At 39.9% G+C, this 24,696-nt stretch overlaps 1 protein-coding gene across 1 annotated transcript in view; it reads right to left on the bottom strand.

The window, feature by feature from the left end:
* The window catches only part of LGR4 (leucine rich repeat containing G protein-coupled receptor 4), an 81,932-nt gene that overhangs the window by 12,825 nt on the left and 44,411 nt on the right, over window positions 1-24,696 (bottom strand). The window contains exons 3-11 of the mRNA XM_076343857.1: window positions 18,753-18,824; window positions 17,036-17,107; window positions 5,176-5,391; window positions 4,442-4,513; window positions 2,572-2,640; window positions 1,911-1,982; window positions 1,753-1,824; window positions 1,003-1,071; window positions 525-596 (exon numbers count right to left, since the gene is read on the bottom strand). Coding sequence (XP_076199972.1) covers window positions 525-596; window positions 1,003-1,071; window positions 1,753-1,824; window positions 1,911-1,982; window positions 2,572-2,640; window positions 4,442-4,513; window positions 5,176-5,391; window positions 17,036-17,107; window positions 18,753-18,824 — 786 coding nt within the window. The remainder of the gene's footprint in view (window positions 1-524; window positions 597-1,002; window positions 1,072-1,752; window positions 1,825-1,910; window positions 1,983-2,571; window positions 2,641-4,441; window positions 4,514-5,175; window positions 5,392-17,035; window positions 17,108-18,752; window positions 18,825-24,696) is intronic.

The following is a 24,696-nucleotide window of genomic DNA, read 5'->3' on the forward strand; positions in this document are numbered from 1 at the left end:
TTCATTTTACAGTTTGGTTTTTTGCATTTATTTTAACACACCCTTACTGCTTTTTCTATTTTGCCTTTGTATTACTATCCTCTTCCTAATCCTCACCTCCATTTCTCTTGGTTTCTGATGCTCTCTCCTGTGTTCCCAAACACAAAAGTCAAAGCACTATAACTAAACTCTTCCTTAACCTCTGAATGTAAGTGATTACTGTTGTGTTAAGAATCAATGGCGGCGGAGTGAATTTGAAGATGCAAAGACTGTTCTGCAGCACCACCTTACATATCTTCTGTAACACAGGAAAGAAATACAGTGCATCCCTATAAAGGGGACCCTGTTTCAAGAATACAAGGCATTACATCAACTGTGCCACGAGTCTTGATTTGAAGAATCAAGAAACCAGAATCAGATTTCTAACGTTGATAGAACTACTAGGATGAGCAATTCTAAGCAATACTTTTGCTTTGAATTAGCTTTAAATTTCTTTTAAAACATTTTGATGCAGATGAAAATAGGAGCACAATGTGTATACTTACAAAGTTCGCAGCACCTTTTGCTCTTGACATAAATTAACAGGAATACTGTTTATCTTGGTCCCTGTTAGAGTTCTGTGAAAAAAACCCCGTATATAAATGTTTGCATTGTTGATGGTAGATGGCATAACAAGCATACGTAAGAGCAGAAGAAGGATGGTGTCTCAGCTATCGGGGTGCAAATTTTTTTTGGTTTGGTTGTTTGGAAGAGGCTAACTTTTCTGTTTTTCAGTTCTGTGAGAGGGGGGTTAGTATCAATGGCCTTTTCATAGGCTGTTGCCAGCTTACACTATTAAAAAAAAAAAAATTAAGAGGCACCCAGGTATCACAGTAAGGAAAGCTATATAATTACTTAACATTTATTGACAGGAAGAGAACATAACATCCAGTTGCTCTCCAGACCCACTAATCATATTTCAATCACTTCACAAGAGGCAAAACCAAGAAATTATTGGAAGTTATTTCTGTAGAAGATACTTACAAGCTCTCCAGATTAATGGTTCCTGTCAAATTAGGAAACCACTGCACCATGCTGGCACCCCGGATGACCCTAAAAAAATCCCCATGAAAATTAGCTGTATTATGCAAAGAATTGTGACGTTCAATCCTGCTAACAGGTAGGTATTTTCACTAAGGAGACAGTCTAATATCCTCATTGCTTTTGTTTAAATTTTACACATGAATATAGTCTTTTCACTGCTTCTTATACTAGTAATTTGCTTAATCAATTACTCCTCCATTAGCAAACAACTGGAATTCATCAAGCTGGAAAGAGTCGTATCAATACACGTATGAAAAGGGCATAAACTCGTAGGTAGTTTGTAGTTCAAAGTCCAAAGTCTCACTCCGTTTTGCTTTCTCGTCACCCCCAGAACTGGTATCTTTTGAGAGTATGCATGCACTAACCTGCAAAACATTCTCACAATGTACATCCCTGTTCAAAAACCACCTAGGACATATTGCAGTTTGTTTAAGTAAGAACCTGAGCATTTGGCCTGAGGTTATGTGTCTTATGCAAGGTAATGAAGATTTAAAAAAAAAAAAAAGTTGTAGAGCATATTTACTAGAGCTTCTTAAGAAACTGGATATTCCCAACAATAACAATGTTTATAAAAGCTTACTGCAAAAAAATTGTAAGGTAAGAGGCAGTCAGAAAATTTAGTTATTTTGAGTTCTTAGCCACAACGTTTCATGTCCATATATTGTACTATATAGCTGAGATGATACTTACAGGGAATGTAGATCTGACAGATTCTGAAATGCTGAGTTCCCCACAAAAGACAAAGGATTATCATACAAATGTCTGGGAAATGAAAAACATGTTTCAATTGCTGTTCTTACAGTCACTGTCTGCTACAGACTAAAAATAGATGCATGAAAATTACTTACATCGTTCTTAGAAGGGGGTTTCCTGCAAATGCACCATCAGGAATTATGGAAATGTAGTTACTGTGAAATCCCCTAAAGATATTAGCAAAGAAGAAAACCAACACTTAAAAATATCCTGCCAGTAGATTCAACCAATAGTCATTTTCTTCACACCTACTCAATTCCCAATCCTGCCAAAAATAGGATTGTAGTTAAATAGGAGTAAGTCAAACTGTAGGAATAACTTCGAAGGTATGATTTCTGTCTACTGCACATCAGCTAAACTGAAAATATTTCATTACAAAGAAACTGTTCTGTCCAAAACACGATCCTGTGCTTTCTCTCTTCTTCTTCCCCTCTTAAGGAGGGGACAAGGAAAACATGTGTGATCAGTGAATACTTAATTCTGCTACTGGAGGCCAAAACCAGCTCATGATTAAGATCTATGCTAATCGTTCTGAATAAATTGCTTGCTTATATAACTCCAAAATAATTTTGAATAGGTTCCCTCTCTAGCCGATGATTACATTTTCCTTTAATTACAGCATCGCTTAGCATAACTTAATCTGATCTAGGTTGCTGCATAATGAGACAAGCATTCTTAAATCCGGGAATTTCTTTTCTCTTTATTTATGGAAAGGAGAAAGAAAACTGGTAAAAAGGGAGAATAAGTAATACTTACAACTCCTTTAGACTTGGGAGTGCTTTTATGGCTTCGGGGAACTCTACCATGTTGTTATAATTTAAATCCCTAGAGGAAACAAAGCAGGAAAATCATGAAATTCGTAATAGTTATCATGAATTGTTAAAATAATTTTTATTTAACGCAATTCAATGAAAGTAAAAAGTTCTCAGAACATCTTTAACTAGACCATAGAATAACTTGATTTTTAACTTAGATTTAGTCTTCTGATGTTGCACATGCTTTATAACCAGCTAATAACTTAGGTAAGATATTAAATATTATCCAGAGGATTATTCATGTTAAGTCAAATGACATTTCCTTACAGCAAAGCTCAGTATTTTTCAACAACTCACAGACTTTTCTTCAACAGAATTTACACGGAAATGAACTAAGATTTCAAAGTTTAAAAAATAAAGTAGATACAAATGACTACTCTTTATTAGCTTACTAAGAAAACTTTTCTTTCAGGTTTTATAAAATAAAGAGTAAATAAGCCATTAGGTAATAGCAGACCTTCTAGCAAAACCAATTGTAAATACTGAAGGGAAGCAGAGGGAAATCTCATCACACTGAATCATCACACATCAGTGACAGGGATCTGTTGAAATCTCAGTTAACCTGTCACCGTTCTAGCAGTAACATCAGGACCGGCTACAGTCTTTTTTCTGCAAAAGGGATTCTTTATGAGAGGGAAAAACATTCTGAGAGTCTTACATCTTACATCAGCTGTGCACGTTTACATAGCGCCTAATTATTCCTTAATTCAGTTCCTAAGAGAATGACAAGATAGTTGGAGTAAGCAGCATTCCTGGACTCATCCAAACTCCTCATATGTTAACAGAGGTTGTCCCTGGCTTTAACGTGCCCTTGCCCTCCTTCATTTGTTTTATTTATTTAGCATTCTCCTAAGCATAACAAAATGCACCGCTGAAGGAGATACCACTTATTAGACATTCAATGAGCAAGCTGAAGGGAAATGGGGAGTGTAACGGCGGCTGAAAGCCATTCCTCACCAAGAAGGTGCTCTGGAGGTTGAGGAGTACTGTGGAGCTAGGATCTGGCCGCTACGGACACCCAGTTCTGGGGGGAGTATGAATTGTCAGCTGGGACAACAGACAAGGGGCGAGGGGAAGGTGATGCTTCCCGCCACCATCCCCTGCTCCTGTCCGAAGGAACATAAGGTTCACTGTTTCAGATAAACCAGTCCATCATCTGAATATTTGCCAGTATTTGAAGTGAACTCAGGTGAATCTCTTGTATGAGAGGCTGGGAACCAGGAGCTGGGCTGTTTTCTACCAGCCTACAGAGGATCGGTTCAGAAGCTGTGGGGACACATGAGCGACAGCCTCCTTGGCAAGCAGTGGTGCCCAACCAGTAATGCAGGAGCAGTGGAGAAACAGCCCGCTGGGGCCTTCTGAGAAACCTCCTATCAACACACAAGAGTTTTGGCAGTGTATCTTAAATATGCTTAATCCTACAGTAAATCTGAGAAACAAATATTTGTCCCTTATCACCCACAGGGCCACTCAAAACACTTCGATACATCCACCTGACTCAGTGGAGTGCTATGCAAAGATACACCAGCTAGATCAGGGCTAGGAACATTAGACCCACATCATCCACTGTGACATTTCACCCAGGCTAATATTTACCTGCTTCTCAACATAGTTAATTAGTTTTGGTGGAGCACTGCACTGATACCAGCCTTCAGTTCCGAAACCTGAGCTGGAGCTGTGTCAGTGGTATGTGTTGTGCTGTGCACACATGCCTTATTTGCAAAATCTTCACCATACCAGTAAAGTAACCTTGATTAAGCTGGGAATGAGACAAACACTGAACAATTAGTTACTTTAAGAAGCATACTTACAAGGTTTCAAGGTTGTCTAATCCATCAAAGCAGTGTTTTCCTATAGTTTTTATTTTGTTATTATGAAGATGTCTAAAAAACAAAACCAAAACAAGTATGAAAATAAGTGAATGATTTCATGTAAGTTAACATATTAGCAGATATTTCTATGAAATCAAGACAGTTAAATGGTTTAGAAAAAACATTACAAGGGGTGGATTATACAGAAGAATGTCTTTCACTTCTCAACAGAAATATTTCATCCTCATATGGGAACAGAATAGATTACCCACAGTCAAGACAACCTGTTTTAAACCCTTACTCACTATCCAGAAGTGTGATAAAAAGATGATTTAAACATATAAATCAAAGTAATTTTTCATATTAATCCTTGGAGATACTTAAGACTACGCAGAAACAGGTCTGTGGCAGATATTTTCTTCTTTTAATATCTCTGAAAGCTTTCTCTGACAACCATTGGTTTGAAATATTCGTTGCTAAAATGAGACGTCAGGAAAATACACGGCAATCTCCCTATCCATAGCCCATTTGACTTTCTGTTTAGAAGATCTTTAGCAAACCTTCAGCGGGTTGTCGAAGTACACGTGATACCATCTCGTGTTGGTATAGGCTGTTACTAGACAACTGAGCTAAAACATAGCAAAATACCATTTTCAGTGCCATCCTAGCTTAATCAAAACTGTAACTGAGGAAAGAATCAAAGTGACCTATGAAATACAATTACAAATACTCACAGAACAACAAGACTTGAAAGGTTTGTAAATGCATAGTCAGGAATATGTGTTATTTTGTTAAGAGCCAGCGTTAACGCCTGCAGAGAGGGAAGATTGCTGAGCGGATAGATGGGAACTTCTGTCAAGCTGTTGTCATCCAACCAAAGGTGACGCAACTGCACCAGACCCTCAAAACTGTCTTCTGGTATGGCAGTTATATGGTTAGCATCTAAACGCCTACATGAAAACAGAAAGAATTCACATGGTAAACTTACAAACTACAGATAAGTAAAAATATCAATTAAAGTCCTGCTACTCCTGAGTATTTTTTTTAAGCTTAAATATGCTTTACTGAAATAATTTAACATCTGAAAGTTTGAAGGTTTACTGAACGACACATGAAGACCTTTTCAAGGCAAATGAAGAGCCCATAAAAAGAAAGCTGCAAAAAAACTTCTTCTCAGACATTTTTAATAAAACATTTTAACAAATTCATGTGCTTATAATCACCTTAAAGTGAATTGGTAACTACATAGACACCTCTCCCCTACAAACCCCACAGCTGCTAATACTGGAATACGTCTTTAAAACGGTAGCTTGATATTGTACCAAAGATTGCAGAGGCATTTATTTATTTGAACTGGTTATCCCTATAGCTACGTCGTCAATAGCATCGTATACCGTTATACGCTTTGTTTTGTGGTACTGGTATACACCTTAAGCGACTACTTCAGAGAACAGGATTACTAAAAGCAGTTCTCAAACAAAGCTGGAGCTATGAATTATCCTGGCAAATAACACATTGTGTCATCAACTAAAACCGAGAAACATCCTTCACTCTTGCACCTGATCCTTTGTAACATGCTCCACAAAAGAAATGCAAAATAGCACGTTAGCACTGTTGACTATTGTACATTATTGGATTTGCCATCACACTTTCTCCCCAAATGAACTCTGATCGCAAACGTTAGCAGTAGTAACGCATGTGGTAAGCGACTTAGATATCCTTCACAAAGAACAGCAAACCACGTGCGACAATTGGTTCTGCTACAGTTACCAGCTTGCACACGCTATGGGGTTTCATCGCTTCTTCAGGTTTCAAAGCATAAAAAAAAAACCCAAACCCAAACTCCACACCTGGAAACCTAGGAGGCTAAAATGCACGTCCTCAGCTCCGACTCCAGATGTGAAGCCCTCACGATGGGAGGCGCAGGTGTTACTGTCAGAGTCTCGCTCAGAATCCTTATCCATGACAACTGACAAACCTGATAACTGCAACTCCTTGTCTGATGGCTTTGGCAGCAACAGCAGAAACTCTCGTGCAAAATGACATGTGCTTCTTCCTCATGCAATACACTCTGAAGCAATTTGTTTTTCCATCTTCCTACACTAGCAGCGTAGTTACTTGGATAGCATCACTGGCAACCAGGGCAGGCAAAAGGCACAGACGGGGACCGGTTCAAGTTTATCCACACTATACCATGGAACCAGATGCATTGGGGACAAAAGTGGAAAACCACCCACACTAAAAGCTTAAGCTTGGATTTACACAGACAGAAGCCCCAGGAATAGACAGCGGCAAGGGATGACCCAGGAAGCAGCAAAACTTTAATAAAATGCTATTCTTCATAAGGCGATGAGAGGAAAGGTCAGCAGTGACAGCCCACAAGATGAAAAAAAATGGACTGTAACAGATCCGAGCCAGCACAGGGCTAAGAGCAATAGGCAATGTTTGACTGTCCTCTGACCTACAGGCTGTCTTCTCTAGGTCAACACGCAGCTGAACTGTGGTGACTTCGCTGCAAACATGGAAGAAAACACCTTGCATAACTGCTTTGAAATGACTGGTGTACCAGCCGTGGTATGTATGCTGCTGTCTGGGGAGACAAAACACGTATTCGCTCCTCCATTAGCATCGATGTTCATTATGATACAAATCAGCACAGGTTTTGAGTTATATTAAGCATTCGCTGTGTTTCTAAAGCCATGATCAGACATGCTCTTGAAAGTCTAGCTGGGTTAGTTTAAGAAGTCATTGCCTCCAGCCGTTCATCCCATCCCTCTCTGGGCTGGCAGAGTGGACCAAGTGACTGCGCTACATTTGTCCCCGGGCACAGTCGTGACAGCTCAAATAGTACTGGAAGTGCTTCTGGACCCCAACACTTAAAGGACGTGATGAATTCAAAGGGAGAAGACAAGCTTGATCAAGAATTAATGCACTTAATCTATTTCTGTGAAAGAGAGTTTTGTTGTTGTGATGTACGTGGTTTAAATATTTCAAATTATTAGGGAAAAAAGTCAGCAGCTGAATTTTCATGTAATAAAAAGTCAAGAAATGCATCCAATTAAGTAACAAATACACCAATATAAGTGGGAACTTATAAAACTGCCCGTAGTCAAAGACTGTCTCCTAAGATGAGGGAGGTGCCATTAACTCTAAAGCTGTACATCAAAGAGCCAATTCCTATGGTTCATATACTGGCATCCCCTTATCATTTGCCCCATGGTCTGACAGGTGTGTACGCTATTCTGTTTGAATGTTTTTAGGCTGCACTGAGACTGGAACATTTCAGAGAAATTAAGTGTCTGATGATAATAAAGAAAAAAATAAATAAGGGGAGGTAAGGAAAAAAGCCTGCGGCTCTGCTTCAGGGGGGGGGAAAAAAAAAGAAAAAAGAAAGAAACACAAAACTAGAAATTACCTGTCTTTCTTCTCTCTCCTAAATTCACACACCTCCCTGAAGATCAAAAGAATTATTTTCCAGTGGAATAAACATATCCGAGTCTTCTCTTCAACTAATTTCTCCCTGCCCCCCCCCCCTTTTTTTTTTTAAGCGAAGCAGCATACCCGAGAGGCAGGCCTCAGTCATTGTGACTACTTGTCTACACCTATGTTTGTACTTTCACTGTGTTCCTTGCTAAATTCCATTTACTCAATCAGACTTTGGAAAACAAACACACACACCGAACCCCAAGCCCTGCTCCTCCTCCCACCCAGTTAAAGCAGATGATGACCAGAGGAAGGACGGACACACGCAATGAGGGAGTCGAGCTCTCAGCCAGGGAGAACAAAGAGGGTCATGGAGAAGATGATGGACCCTTCATCCCCAGCTTGCTTTGCCAAGACCTCCATCTCCCAGCGCAGACGGATCGAGTACCCAAGGAGCTCTGCATCTTAAACTGATGGCTCTCCACAGCCATCCAGTCTGTCATGTTCATCTTCTCCTGCCCACAGCAGTCAAACTGAGGGGGGGAAAGAAGACCACCACCCACCGTTGTCACTGAGCAGGGAAGTCTGGAAGGTGAAACAGGGCGCTTTTCTAGCGCTCTCTCACTTCTTTTGCAAACATTTGGCATCATCTTAACAAACGCAACGTCTGAATAGAGCTGAAAGTAATCAGCGATGCCAAATCATAAAGCCAAAGTCAAGCAGAAAGACAGGACATCTTGCTGTGATTATTTGTGTCTCTCACTCCCCATTTACATAGCAACTTCCTGATCTCCAAGTCTGAAGATCACTGTGCTAGCCCAGGGTTTTCCCAGAGGCCAATGGATATATCAATAAAATAGTTGAAAACAGATGGTTTGCCCAGAGTTTTCACTGAGCTGCGTTCACAGTTTTAAAGGGAAAACCTGTGATTTACAAATGTTATAGGAACAAGCACAGCATCAAAAGAACCAAAGTGGGTATTATTATGATTACACAAAAAAATATTTATTGGTGCTGGATTTCTGTTATTAGTTGTCATACCTCAAGACTTATTTTTAACTAATTTGGCCATTTCTGTCTCATCCACATTTTTTGTGTTCCTTCATGCCTGTTAGTGTAAGCCTGATGTGCCATAGTTATTTTTTTCTTTTTTTTTTCCTCTTCCAAACAGTCAAAGCTTATCCACATTATGTTCAATGCACAAAACACAGCTGAAATGCTTCTACTTAATGTGAAATGCACATAATGGAGTACTTAGTGAAACAACTGAAAAGCAAACCTAAAATATTTGACAACTTCCACAAAATATTACAATGAAGGACCGCATCTTTTCTTTAAGATGGGATAAAGGAGTATTCACTAGCTCCAATAACTAGCAAAGTACAAGTAACATTCTTCGCTTGGACTGAAATTTTACAAAGACTGTCCTTTTCCATTAAAGTGTTAAAGATAAGACTATGTTCTTTAAATTAGGGCTTGCAGCATGTACTTAAATTCCTTAATCTTTCAGAAGCTACTCCAATTCCAGCTTCCCTATAGGCATTGGCTTGCAAGAGACCTTTACTCTTAGTCTATAAATTCAGAGTTCACTTGTGGAGCTGTCGTCTTCACTTTTATTACCTGTCAGGTTCCCTCCTCACACAAACTCCAACTCCACAGGAAGAAAGAAAAGGAGGATGACAGAAACCTATATATTCAGCAGCTCTTATATCAGTTCAACATATTGTTAAAACAAGTAAAGAACATAGCAACTTAAAGCTCTTCAAACAATTAAGTCAGCTTTAAGGAAACTGTAAAACTAATATGAACTCCTACCTCAATTCAAATGAATAAAAGTTCCAAAGTCTAACACATACATATATATGAATTTTTTATATTTATATAGTAATATAAACACACACAAAATTACCATTCCAACTCCAGTATATTTTAAATTTTCATAAAGCTTTTCACTACAAGTCTCAGGCCAGGCCTGCCAGGAGTACGCTAGTGTATGGAGAGCAGATATCTGGGAAGTGGCACAGCATGGCATCCAGCTTTTTTAACACATTACGGGGGGGTGGGGGGGGTGGAGGCAGGAAAAAACTGATACATTTATTCATTTCTGGAGCATTAGGAGCTTAAGAAAAAAAAAAAAATCAAATCTTCTCAATGTTTCCTCGGGATGTCCCAGGAGGCAGCCAAGCCCCCTCCACCCCTGGTCTCGGAAGCGCCCCTGCACCACACTAAACTGCAGCAGAAACTGCTGTGCCAGACACTTGTACAAAAGCAGGTGTTTGCCAATGAAGCGGGCACAGGAGCACTGTTACTGGGCAGAGCGCCTACTTACAGGGTTAAAAAGGCTAAAAGGAAAGGATACTCATGGCCTCGTTTGGGCTGGCCAGCGGCACTGCTTAGAGCAGGCTCCCTACAGCCTGCATCCCTCGTGGGTAGCGCCGGGGAGGCCTCCAGGACCACACTCGCACATCTCCTCCAGCTGCCCAGTCCCTTCGGTGCTGCTTCTCTGGTTTATTCTTTTCCCATCCTCCAAAAAACACCAGGTGCTAGGCAGTGAGGGTTCCTCCCCACCGGACTGGGGGAAGGCAAGGCAGAGCATCCCTCGGCCATGCAGGTAGGGTCGTGCCGCAGCCAGACTGCGAAGCCAGCAGCTTTGCGTGATCCCAGCTGGTCCGGAGGGAGCAGGAACACGAGGGGCAGAGCCGGACACAAAACTCAGTAGGGGGAGAAAAGAAATCCTGTGTTTTGCTCTCATTCTGTAGTCTCTCCAAGCATGTTATGATCAACCCTTGCTCTGCTGGGGCAAACCAACCAACAGCATGCCAGGGGCCATCACTGTAGATGCTCCCTGAGGAGCTGGCCACGATCCTCGCCACGAAGGCCACCTGGGTGTCATGAGATACATCCCATAAACATAATCTTAGTAATAATATTCATTATGAACGTACTGCCACACATTTTGCTAACACTATTTGTCTGGGAAGAGGAGATTTGTTTGCAGCTACCGTCCCAGCCTCGCTAGCTCTCATCTGTGACCACACTTGGCCTTCCAAGCTTCAGCGACTGGGAAATTTTAACAGCCTTGTACTAATAGCAAGAGTTTAACATTGATGTTAATAAAAGGAGTATCACTCCTGACTCTTGTGTTAAACCACTTCTGCTCAATGGCAATCGTTAAAGAACTTTGCTCTTTGAAGTGCTCCTTCAAAAACCACAAACAAATCACTCAAGTAACACTGGAGTAGATTTTTAGGTTTTGAAGTTGAGTACTGATAAGCCTGGTACCTAGGAAATTCTGCTACAATGCAAGGCAATAAACCCACCATGTTAACAGAGGTACTTTAAAATACTCAGCACGTTTGCTCACTGTATCAAGCGGCAGCTCTCTGTACCTTATGTGTTGAGAACGTCAATGCAAGGATTTGCTTTATTCAAAGACAAATTTACAGCAGCTCTCAGAAACTAATGATACATGCCAAAGCGATTTCAACCACCAGTACTGATGTGCCAGCATATCTGTTCTTCCATTTATACGTTTAAGATGGTACCAGTCAGCGATCACAGTTTGCTGCAAATTACCCGTAGAGGATTCAGCTGATCTTTACCTACATGCTGTATAACTTCCACCATCCCAGTTAAGTTTCTGATCGTTCCATTTCTAATTTCCCCATTTTTATTTAAATATTAGCAATTCCTTAAGCAAGCCCAGACAGTTAAAAAAAATAAGGTTACAAAAATCCCAGAGATTGCTGAAGCTCACAAGAAATACCTATACCTCACTTTCAAGAAAACCAGAACAGCTTCTAAAAGTGAACATGGCATAGAAAAATGAGATGCTTGTCATTCAGCAAGTATGTAACCTTCATGAAGCAGTATATTTAAACTGCTCATATTTAAAGATTTTTAAGCACAATCAAACACATTCTTATACATTCTTTAAAAAAAAATGCAAGGGAGAAAAGCATATTCAGCATATTTAAGTTTGTATTGGTTTTGCAGATTACAAAGAAAATGTGTGTGAATTTCTCCCTTTCCCATAGTTTAATCCTATAGCTTAACACAGACTCACTTGAGGGCTGGTCCCCTTTAACCCTTTAATAACAGTGAAGTAGGGAACTAAAACACCTCTGGAGAAGATGACCCATTAGGAGTTGGTTAGGTGAAAAACCACCTGCCACTGTTAAAGGTGCATGCTACACATAAGAACATACAATGCATAACTTCATCTAGTCATTGCTGTTAATGAACATCTTCCACAGTCTCCCAGACAAGATTATCCTTACAGATAGCCCTGTCCTTCAAAACTCTCTAATCCAGAATCACTAAATTATTAACAGAAGCCATAGAATACACTGTAAGAAAAAATTAGCAGCATTGAAAGAGAACTGTGTATTTTTTGGTACAAGACAGCGTTTGCATTATCCTCTCCAAACTCAGGGACCTTCCCTTCTGACACCTCTCAATGTGCTTACAGTTTACATTACTAAAATTGTTGTCATCAGCGTGAACTACCGCTTAAAGCTGTGCGGTTTCATTATGGTACCAGCAGAATGTTTCTAGATTTGATCTGAGTTTTGTTTTTTTTATAAATACAGATGTAACTTGATCTGTATAAGGAATCCTTCCTAAAATAAAAAAATAATAATAAGGCTATAGCAGATATGTGCTATAGCACATTTAAAATGTGTCCTGACTGAAATACACCTCCATCCTCTGTCCCCACCCTTTTTCCGCACATTTTTACCCTGCAAAGCAAGATCCTGCTCTCATTTCTCTCAGTCCCACACCAGGACCCCAGTCTTTCCTGCCTGGGCCAAGCCCATTCCCTCTCCCAGAAAATATAATCACATTCCAGTTCAGCACATTCACACCTCCTGTCTCATCCCGCCTCAAGCCTGCTCCAGCCTTCCGAGATAGGAAGACAGACGGCAAAACTGGTTATGATCCTGCAGTGGAGGCTACGAGCAGACCAGGCTAGGGAGCCAGAACTGCTACCGGGTACCGCAGAAGATTACTGCTGACCACATGCATGAAGACACTTACCCTGCAGCTCAGGTGAACACCCACACAAAGGGAAAGGCAGGAGCTATCAAAAGTCGAGTACCATGCTGGCATGGTCCCAATACCCCCAATTTGGGAACCTGGCATAACAGCGTAGCTGCAGTGCTTTGAGCTATTGCCGCAGAACGCTCTACTATTCCCTGCATGTGGGCACGTGTGCACATGTGCAGGGACAGTAACTCGGTGATTCCTGAACTACAATTATAATAAATCCTCTCCAATACGATAGCAGCTATTGACAAGCTTTCAAAAATTACTCCTGGATTTGACAGCAAATGCCCATGAAAATTGGCAGCAATTCGGTTTTTGAGTTTAAATGGAACACAGTTCTCCTTTCCAAAGCATCTGAAAGCCTTTGTTTAAATAACACAGTTTCAGTATTCGTCACACACTGAGGATTGTACTAGAATATTCTGTGCTATGACTTAAAATTCATATGTAGCTGGGTTTCTGGGGTGAATTAGAGCAACCCTAGAAGTTGCTGTAGTTCACAGAACCACTTTGCAAGTCCCCACATTCTCAGCTGAAGCTCAGAATAAGCAGTGTTACAAAAAAAAAAAAGTCATCACAGTCAAATATGCTTCTTATGCTAAGGCACCTAAACAAGTGACCCTCTGAAATGGCTTCCTGGTCCTTTCAGGCTCTGCACACGCTGCTGGAGCAGCACACCACTCTACTACCTCTACCTCTCTGTATGACCCTTGGATTGCCAATAAACTTCACCAACACCATTTCCAGATCTAAAGTACGAAGTACACCACTTCATTACCTTGTGATAACAAAAAATACACTGTTGATGCTTTGCAGTAAACTGAAATGCATCAAAACTATTGTTCACATTTGTGAAGCTCCTTATTTGTCAGGTCTTTCTGCTACCAAAAGCGGCGGGCTCAAGCTGGGCAACCAGTGCCTTCTGTCTGGGTAGTGCAGTCCCACGGTCCCAGATAGCACGGCATCTTGCAATGGCAGAATGCATCCTGCCAGATAAACTTTTCTGAGGTGCTAGACAGCAAGTTTCCACTCAGTAAAACTTACATTTTGCTAAATTTCACCTCCATAAATAAAGGACGCTATTCTAACTCTCTTTTGGAGGCCAGAGCTGGGAAAATATCCAATGTAAACAGAAAATAAAGAGCTGTTATTTAGTATTCTGAATGAGGCTGGCTACTTGCCAGCTATAATATTAACATTAGAGATCATGAAGCTCCTGTAACCATCATCTTTATTTCCACCCAGGTATGTTTACTGGGCTCATTAATACATACGGTGTGGCAACCGTCTTCCTACGCAGCTGGAAATTGGAGCACATTAAGAGGGAAATTGGATAGTTCGACAGGAGTTGCAACCAAATGATTATCAATATGCTATAAAGTTTTATGAGCAAGTAATTTGTGTCTTCACCAAGAAAAAATCCCCCTAAAGCCTACTTCAGAGCAAACTGGGAAACTGCCAAAAGAGAGTCAGTTAAGTGATGTTTAAACTTGCAGGTTTTGGATGGAGATTACATATTAAAAAGGTAGAAGCAGGTTTTCTAACATATATTCTGCAAAGAGTTTTATGTTTTAGAAGAAGGTCACAGCAGCTCAGGAGCTTTAAATCCACTTTTGACGCAAATTCCTTTGGGAGGGGAACAAACTTTTTTTTTTTTTTTTTTTTTTACATTAATAAAGCAGCATGCTGGCACTGAAGTTTCCATGTTCACACACAAAATTCAGAGGAACAGTCCTACATTCCTTTACCAGAAGTTGCCCCCTACATTAGTAGGGGATATGCATAACTACACTGTAATTTTATGAGTGATGCAATAAACTGAAAGTTTTCCTGAAATTCGTTAAAATGACAGAAATGCATTCTGGTGAAGTAAACAAATTGCATAGGAAAAATGCTTTACATTTCTCGCTACACTTGTCTCAAAACCCAATTTATTCTCAAATTGTTGCCAATTCTAACAAATTATGGTGACCTTGCAATGGAGACAGATATCCCTCTCAGGAACAGAGAGAGGGACAACCCAAAGCATGACCCACACCAGTGGAAGAAAAATCTTTCTGAGCTTCTGACACTGACGGCCTCCAGACTGGATTTGCCCACCTTATTTCTAACAGCTATTCTGAAAACTCAAGGTTTTCTTCAGAAAAAGATGTAACAAGTAGCTTGCTACTTATTAACCCAATTTCCTCCTTTTTCACCGCCTAAAATTGATACAGTTTATCATTTGCCTACGAACAATGAAGCTCCTAAAAAGGGAATCCTCACCACACTTTAAATTGTTACTATTGTATTTTAATTACAATGATATTATGTCAAGCAATTATACTGGTTACATTACAAAATATTACATAATCATTCCATGATTTTTTTCCAACAACTAAAATGTCTGCTTTTTTTAAATGGCTCTGACATCATCTTGTTTCCAATCATATTAAAAATATATGAATTTAAAAAAAATAAAGAGATGCTGGCTTAATTTACACATTCATTATTTCCCCCTTAATTTTGTCCCTTCCCTTTTGCACATAAAATTATCATCAAACCAGCAACTGGAGATTTAATATTTTAAACTTTAATTAGAGAACAAACATTACTGTAAGTAAGTAGAGAAAAAAGCACATTCATCGGAAACGAAACGGATGATTTGTAGACAGCAAAAGTATTTACTAAAGTAGTTTCTTTTTTGGCATCACAGAAATGCTGGAAGCCAGGAAGGAGTTTTGTTTTTTTTAAATAATTACTAAAAGGTTATTCACATCATGTAATTTGAAGGATTTTTATTACGATGCATAGCATTTGCACAAAGCAGACTGTGGCCCTCAGACCAAGGTGTTCTCCTCTTCTACACACACACTAAAACAAGAGGGAAACGTGGACATTAAATTTGCAAAACGGCTGCAAATGCAAACCTGCATCCGTCCTACTCTTGGATCCAAAAACCTGGAAGAGCCCACGCCAACTCGTGGCACCAAAACTCGCCGCTCACTCCTGCTATGAGCTGTGTGCTTCCCACGCTCGCCGTCGCGTGCAGGAGATCCTCGCTGGTAAGCAGCCCAACAGAAGCAGGTCCGTGGCTGCACTGGGAGGTGGGGGAGGTGGCACGTCCCTGCACTGCGCAGACTCCCGCTCCCCAGCGGGATAATCTGCAGCCAATCTTATTCTGCCCCATGCTGCTTACTGTGCTTTCTTCAGATGGAAAAGGCGGGAATACCTGAGCAGCTACGAGAAGGTCGTGGCCAGGATCCAAGTTTAGGGAATGCAGAAAGCACCTTTGCAAAAGCTGCGTAATAGTTTGCAAAGCTATTTTGCAAAACTGATTTTTTTTTTTTTTTTCTTTTTTTTGCAAAACTATTCCATAATCTGATGCAACACTGAAAGAAACAGGGTCTTAGGCCAGAAACCCAAATTTTGGCACAGAGGGAATAGATGATCTGCCCTCTCTCTCTGTACGTAAGCAGAAACGAAGAAAAATTTTGAAGCCCTTCTCCCCTCCACCTCCTCAGCACAGTGATAAGCATCTACCACCTAGAGAGCTGTAACTAACTATTAAGGTCTGATTAAGATGCTTTATAAAACATAATAAGCCATGAGATAGTATAAGCACATATGAAATATCTTATGAGCAACTAGTGATAATGGCTGAGGTGTTCATAACTGTCTACGTGATTTCAACACCTTCCAGTAAAACCAATACTATCCATGTCTCAAGCAATACTCCTTCCCAGAAACCCCTTTCCCTCCTCCAGATACAAAAGACTTGGGCATGATTCATTTTTGCACAACATTTTAAAATTGCTTAAACACCTTAGGACATGCAAGAAGGATGATAAATGTTTAATTCCATCACCGCTGCATTTATACAGCAATCTTGTACCTGGGTTTGGGTTTTGAAAGAGTTTGGATTTGGGTCACCCCACCAAAGATGACGAATACAATTCCTTATGAACTTCACTTGGGAAACTTTGTTCCAGTTGAAATTGCAATATCAGAAAGTCCAGGTACGTTATTACACATACATGATTATACTTCAAAACTCTATAGAATGAAGCAAGCATGTACAAAGTGACTGAAAGTGGAACTTGGAGAACAATGCAAGAAAAAAAGCAAAGTAAGAAAACTTACAAGGACTGTAAGCCGCTTAATCCTCTGATGGCCTCATTAGGTATAGTCTTCAGCTGATTGTTCTGTAGGGTTCTGTAAAAATCCACTGTGTTAGTAAAGCAGAATTTGACAGTAATCTTTATCAACAATAGAGATGACAGAAGAGCCCATGGTGCTGTTATGGTTTCACACATTTCTATTATACATAAAAGCATGTAGAATTATCAAGACCAGATACCCAAAGCCAACGATGAAATGAGAAAATGGTCGATTTAGTTTTATTTACAACTCATTAATTAACTGCATTGATTTGCAGACAACAAGCCTCTGACATTATAGGCTGAAATTCCCCTGGGAACTCACTGAAGAGGTTGAACAACTTAACGCTAGTACAAATTTGCTACAATGGATGACATTTTATTATTTTCTTGTGAAATCATCCTATACATGCTAGAAAATACATAAACCTCTAATTTTTCTTAAAGCCGCATCAATACACAATGCATTAACAATCTAATATACAAAGTGTGTTCACAACAAAGCACCTCTGGGCATAACATTAAAAAGACACAGAATGAAACTAGAGCCAAGCTGAATGAAGTTATACTGGTTTGTTTTTTTGTTTTTTTTTTTTTTTTTTTTTTTTTTAAGAACTCCTCTTATGGGACGACATATTATTGCATGATGAGTTCTTTTATAAAGAGAATGTAAGTAACTGAGTTCTCACACATTATAAATTATTACTAGATTTTGGTACATACTGGGGCAAAATGCAAGTGAACAAGTAAGTTAACTGTTAACTAATATCCAAGTCCCAAATTTTTCAAGAACCACTAGAATTTCAGGCACCTCCAGTGTTGAGTATCCTGATGGAGAAACCTTCAAGAGCCTTGACACACTTAATTCGATTTACAAAACATCATTAAGTAGTATTGCAGATGGGCAGTTTCCTAATCTGTACCCTGCTTATGCTGTTTGTTTGTGCTTCTTTCTTTATAACCTCAGGGTCCTTTTCCACTAGGTTTTTAAAATATCTGTTTAATTAACTATCTATTACCCTACTAGCAATCGGAAATATTTACATCAGCATAAATGCTACGATTTCTGGATACAGGTTTTTAAAACCCCAAACAACAGAAAGCTCTTTTTATCCTTAGCTATGGAAAAACAGTTGAAATGAATATTTTTATCTCAGAAAGAAAAACAGGATATGGGAAACAGGGCATACAATTCTAAATTTTTTTTTATTAAAACTTTTTTCCTAGTAGTAAATCATTTTCACCTAAAGAGGCATCAAACTATGGAAATTATTTCTATCACTGGTAGGGGATGATTCAAAGGTCAAAGAGTATTTTAAGTCTCTGTAAGTACTAGTACTACCTGATCATGTCGGGGCACCTGATGGAGTGAGCTGAGGGGGTGGAGAACAACAAAAAGCTTTACATGTCCTTTTTAGAATTTTTCCTTCGCAGGATTCTTCTTCTACAAGATACACTTCAGAAGCAAGTGTTCTAATTAAATGAAGTAATTACAGTTTAGTCAAATTCACTGCTGCTCATCATCACCACTTACAGCAGGCTTTATTAAAAAAAAAATAATGAATGTAGGCGAGCTGTAATTTTGGGGGGGCCAGCAGAGAAAGGGGAAAAAAAATTAATCCAGCCTACCAGTAAACAGGCTGGCTGTGCACTAAGAAAGCATACTGCTAGCTATGAAGCTCTAAAACCCGATTACTTACAGAACTTTGAGTTCTTTCAACCCAGACAAGGCCTTCGGATGGATAAAAGAAAGGTCATTGCCAGCCAGTCGCCTGGAAAAAAATTGCAATAATAATTTCAGTCACAAAATTCAGTACAAAATACAACTATCTAACAAGGAAAATCACCAATACATCAAATCTTGCAAGCAGTTACGCATTTTTGCATCCGATTATGCCATATTCATGGTCTTCCAAGTTTGCATCAGTTATTTCAGTCATCGCGCATATTTTAACGACGAGAATGCATTACTCAGCCTCATGGATATACTTTTGCAAACATGCTAGAAAAAACACACCCCAGAATGATGAAGAATCTTCTTATGGTACTAGGTTTGAAAAGTTCATTTATCAACTATTAACATGATCCTCTGGCTTTCAGCATTGCTCTGCTGAAACACATGCTCTGGTACCCATGTGTTTTCAATCTATACAGCGATTTCTAAAGAAACTATGCAGTTAAGTAAAAATAGATAGATGCTAGTGTGAGGCAGGTAGAAGTTTCTATGCAAATCCCAAATGTGAAGATGATATTTGCAAGCAGGTGGTACACGTTCACGGTGGTGACACCTGACAGGATGCCCACTGATATTACCAAGACGTAATCCTGGTAATCTTTCATGTTTTTGGTCAGCTATTTGGACAAACTTTTCAGAAAAGAAAACTGTTTTGGAGGAGGGAAAAAGGGAACAGGATTCTGAGCCGTACCCACTCTCTCTCAAGATGTGGCCGGTTTCAAACTTGGACTGCTAGATACTAACACCATGTGAAAACCACCATGATATTAAAAGTAATAAATACAGGAGACACTGCAGAAGACAAAGCAGGAAAGCAGAAACAGCCGCCAAAACAGCTGTTTTCAAATAGCTCATTTCCCCTTCCCCTGCTCCTTTTTTCTTCAACCTTTTTACCACTATCCTGACCAGCAGACCCTGTGTGGTCCAACCTTTGTTGAGCTGCTAATAGTTGTGACACAAGGTATTTTATTAAGGATAAAAGACAATAATGCAGAACACCTGGTAACCCATAGCTGCCAAAAGATGCCATCATTTCAGCAGAAGTATGTGCTTTCAGACTTGGTTTCATATCCAAGCTGAGCAAAAGCAACGTTGGAGAAGGTTGTACAATGAAATCATCTGGTGGAAATACTACGTACAATGCAGTAAGCCTTAATAATTAAAAAACACTCAATGTGCTTTAACAAAGGTTACAGACTATCAAAACCCACCTCTGCTGTTACAGGGCACTGTGAAGCAAGCCAGACACACTAAGGGGAAAATACTATCTCAAAGAGGTAAATGAAGGAAGTAACGAGAGCATCATCTAAAGTATCAGCTTGCCAGAACATATCAACATTATTACGTTTTTATCTTAGTCTCTATTTCTAACTACATAAAAGAGATTACCCAAAACATTTGATACCTACATAAATCTGCTTGCAACAGAATTAATGACTTAATAAAATGCTGCCTGATAGAGAGGATGCTAGTTATGTTTATCAAATCCATTTGTCAAAGGTAGATGGTTTTATTTATAAACCAAGGGAGAAGAGGACAGCTTCTCATGAACACAAAGGTGACAGCAGCAGCAGATACTACTCGGTTTTAGAAAACTGTGTTACTATCATTTGTGAAAGTAGACCTTGGTATTTAGTCCCTGTGTTCTCACGCACACCCCAATTGCCATAGCTATGGCTCTGACATCATTACAAGCATGCTTAAATCTCAACTTCTTCCATCTTAAACAAAAAAAAAAAAAAAAGACATCTCCTGACTGCTGAGAAAAGTTTGTCTGCATGGCTTGTGTATAACCAAACATCTTTGAAACCAGAAGAAAAATAAAAAGAATCAATGTATACTTATTCTTGAAATCTCCTGCCTGCAAACAACCTCAGGACTTTGGAGCTGTGACATGGTTTTTCAAATACTTTCAGTTTTTAACATGAATGAAAAATTCCAGGTGGCAACTCAACACTCCCTTAAAATTCATTTTGTTGTCAGTAGCTGCCCGAATCAACTGCATTAACTTTATCTGGGGGGACATGGAGGGAGGTTTGCAATATTTCATGGCTTTCTTTTGAACAATTTCATAAGAAGTTCACTGTAAACAGAAAGAAATATTGATTAAACATGCTGGGTCTCTACAACAGAGGACCAGTGATCTGCAAAACACATGTTTATTTTAAAAAGTGTTCAAAACATCAAAATAGAAATCCTTAAATCAAGCAAAATTTAACTGAGACTATAGCATGGAATTATTTTGGCACTCAAACACTACTAGTTGATGTTGATTACCTACCACACGCTTCAAGAAGAGGCAGCCCTGCTAAATGTGCGTCAGGCAGCTCTGGCTGCAGCTCTGCCAAGGTTCCCTGTTAAACGGGCTGGTGTGCAGCTTGTCAGGCATCTGCTGTAACTTCTCCCTCCCCCCGAAGAGGCTGGGGATTATGATTTGTTTTAAAAAAGCTAAACTAAATCCAGTTGAATAGCCTCCCCCAGTCTCACTGAGTGTCACTAACACAACCTACAGAGCACTAGAAACAAAATACAGCTGAGCCAGAGCAAGGCTTGCGTGACTTCAAATAACAAGACTTCGCCTGCCTCAAGGCAACTCCTGTTTATTCAGCCTTTTTGCAACCAACCAACAGAAAAAAAACAACCTGCAATCCATTACATTTCCGTTTCTCCTCCATCTGGCAACCTTCCAGGAAACAGGATACAACTAGCCAAGTGTGCAAAGGCTTTACTAATCAGTTTGCCAAATATACATTTATCATTCACGTCCTAGCCTTGGGGAGCATGGCTGCTCCTTAGGAGGTTTCAACTGCAGCTCTCCAGCAGGCAAAGACCAACATATCATACGCTGCTCTCAACATGCTTCCCTCTGCTGCAGCATGCAGCAGCTGGGAGGACGGAAAGATTTCTCTTTACATAAGGAGGTTCATTTTAAAGAGGGAAACGAAAAATTAATAGCATGTAATATAGCACACATACAGCATATAAATGAAGACGTCACTGAAATAGTCCAGTCAGGTTTTCCACGTTACCTCCTTTCAGCATGTCTTAAAAATCATCACATTCAGATTTTCAAATATAATGTTTAAAACAATTAAATATTTAAAAAGCACCTCTGTTTCCCTCTTTCCGTTTCTCACACACACACAGTAAATGGGCTAAGGAAAATCACAGCTTTACCAAGCCCCAAACTCCAGCACAACAGAAAGGAAGGAAGCTTCATCTCCTTGCAACAAGACTCACTAACCTGCTTGGGACCGGCCCATGGTGGGACAACTCCACACTGCTATGAAGCTACCTGAAGGCAGCCCTACATTTACACTATCAAGAGCCGAGTACCCATCCGTCCCTTCATTTTGAGTGGAAAGAGTCTCAGAGACCTGGTCTGAAAGTCCATCTATAGTTACTGAGTCAAGGCACATCACCGTTAGTTAGAGCTCTTTTTCCAAAAGGCAGAGCACTGTAAAACAGATTCATCCACAAAGACAGTAAAGACTTAATTGAACAGACGATTGTAAAGTGCCCTGATATGCTATAGGTCACAAAAACTTAATTTGCTGTCTTTTACTTCTCAAGATACGCAGACACAGCAGCAGGCATCATCTGAAGTGGGGTGTAAATGCGTATCACACTGACCAAGAGTTTTCCTGCTAACTCGATTGCGACTCCCCTTGTTTGGAGACAGCAGAGTTACACCTTGGAGGCTTCTGCAGTGGAATCACAGTTGTAATGTGTGACCACATTAGTATCTTTCTTCTAGGTTGGCAATCCCCTGTAATTGCTTGGTATTGAAAACTGTAGTCCTCTATTTTTACTTTAAAAAAATAAAAATAAAAAATGAGTGTTTCAAGGGGACAAAATTTCTGCAAATTTGGACAAATTAAAAGAGACAAAAACCAATTTCAGCATAGCAGGATAACAGAGTAGGACATATGGAGGACAAAATACTTCTGCTATCCTGTCATATATAGGTGAGCAATACCCTCTAACCATTATTTTAAGTGGCACAGTAAGTGATCTCCAGATGTAGAGGACACCTTGTCGTTATTACAGAAATCAGGATACAATCTGGCTGGGGAATGATCTTCCACGGTATCTCATTCCCAGAATACACAGCAAGCATAGTTGCTTGCACTGAAACTCCTCTGAAAGCAGCAAAGACTGTTTTCTCTCTTTTGGGAAATTAAAACTTCTACAGTTATGGGTCTGGCAACCCGGCTGCATGTTAACTGAGCCAAGTTAATCACTGGTGTCACTCCAAAATCAGGGAGGATGTCCCAGGGATACATTTTTGTCCGTAACAATTAAAACCATCACTCTCATTTTGACAGGATGCAATACAAACTTCTTGGAAACCTCTCCGCTTGCCTTGCATCCCAGATGGTGGTGAACCTCAGGTTACTTAAGCAAAGAATTAGGTCTCCTTCTGTCCTTCTGAAGATCCTGGGCACATACACAAAGTGTTTTTGCTGTGTTTTTTTCTTTCCTTTGGCGGTATTCTGGGATCCTCCTAACCTTATCTGTCCATCTTGTCTCTGATAACAATACATTGGCTACTTTTTCCATGGATCAACTGTAATCTTACTTCCTCACTGAAAATTCAAATACTGACACAGACTGCAATCCTGACGTCATAATAAATCACCTGATATATTATTTTTATTTCTACATTAGCTGCTTTCTGGTAAGACCCAAGACCTAGTCAAGTCTGAACATTCCACAGTCGCCTTCAGACTGTCCACCACTGGCTGTCTACCCACGCAACACCTCCTTTTAGCTCTCCCAACTTTTACCTACCTATTTTCATCCCATTGGAAAATATTCCATTGCTTCCCCACTTGCATTTTAGCAATTTCTTTACTTTTTTGCTGTCTTGCATCAAACTATTCTGCCATCCTTAACATGCCTGTCCCTAACATCAACTTTTTCAGGGTTCTTTGTGCTTCCCACACAAACTTGAATTTTACTTCATGTTCTCCTGCAACAGAAGTAACCTTTGAAAATGACTTATAGACACACCTGCTGGGTATCATAGATTAAATTTTCTCAAACTTCAGAAAAGAGCTTCAGGTTCCACTTATTCCAGAAAAGCAGCCACTTTGGAACAGAATTCAGTTTTCTTAACAGATGATGCATAGTTATGTGCTACAATTTATTCATCCAGGTTTGAAGCTTTACACAGGAGGTACAGCCATTTGCAGGAAAACACCAGGGGCTCACTGCTTCCCCTGTGCAGAGATCCCCTGCCTGGCGAGGGCACATGCCTGCGCAGACAGCTCCTACCCAAGCTGGGCAGCTGCAGAAGGGGACGGGCTGATAAATGGAAGCCTTATCACCAGACTAAACCTTGCTTTGCTTATCTGTGATTAGCAAACAGCCCCTCTGGGACTTTTGTCAGCTGCAGCCTGCTGCACGACTGTGAAGCCAATCAATAACCTACAGATTACTCCCAATTCTTCCACGCCAATTCAGCATAACTAAACGGATACTTTACTCTGCTGCTGCTAACGGAAAACGCATTTGTCCCCTTCTCCTTTTCTTGCAGTAGTTTCAGTATTCTACAACCTCAACCGCTATTTATAAAATCGTGAGTATGTAAGCCAGGACACATCAGGACTGAAAAAGGAAGTCTGTAACTACAACCAGCACTGAAACTGCACCAACTCCATCCAGCTCAGCAGGCACTTCTCATCCTAAGACTTCCCTTTCTAGCAGTTACAGCTTTCTCAAAGTTATACTGACCTTCAAGGTACTAGTTTGTTTTCAAAATGCATTCCTTGTCTAAAAACTTAAAATGTCTAAGTAAACTAAACTGACTGATTAAAAGAAGTCTAAAGCCTGTCCATAAGTTCTACTGTTAAATTGTCAGCAAAAGTCACCAGACAAAATATGGCTCTATGATATTGCTTTTC

This window comes from Aptenodytes patagonicus, chromosome 7 (assembly GCF_965638725.1).
Source record: "Aptenodytes patagonicus chromosome 7, bAptPat1.pri.cur, whole genome shotgun sequence".
Classification (NCBI taxonomy): Eukaryota; Metazoa; Chordata; class Aves; order Sphenisciformes; family Spheniscidae; genus Aptenodytes; species Aptenodytes patagonicus.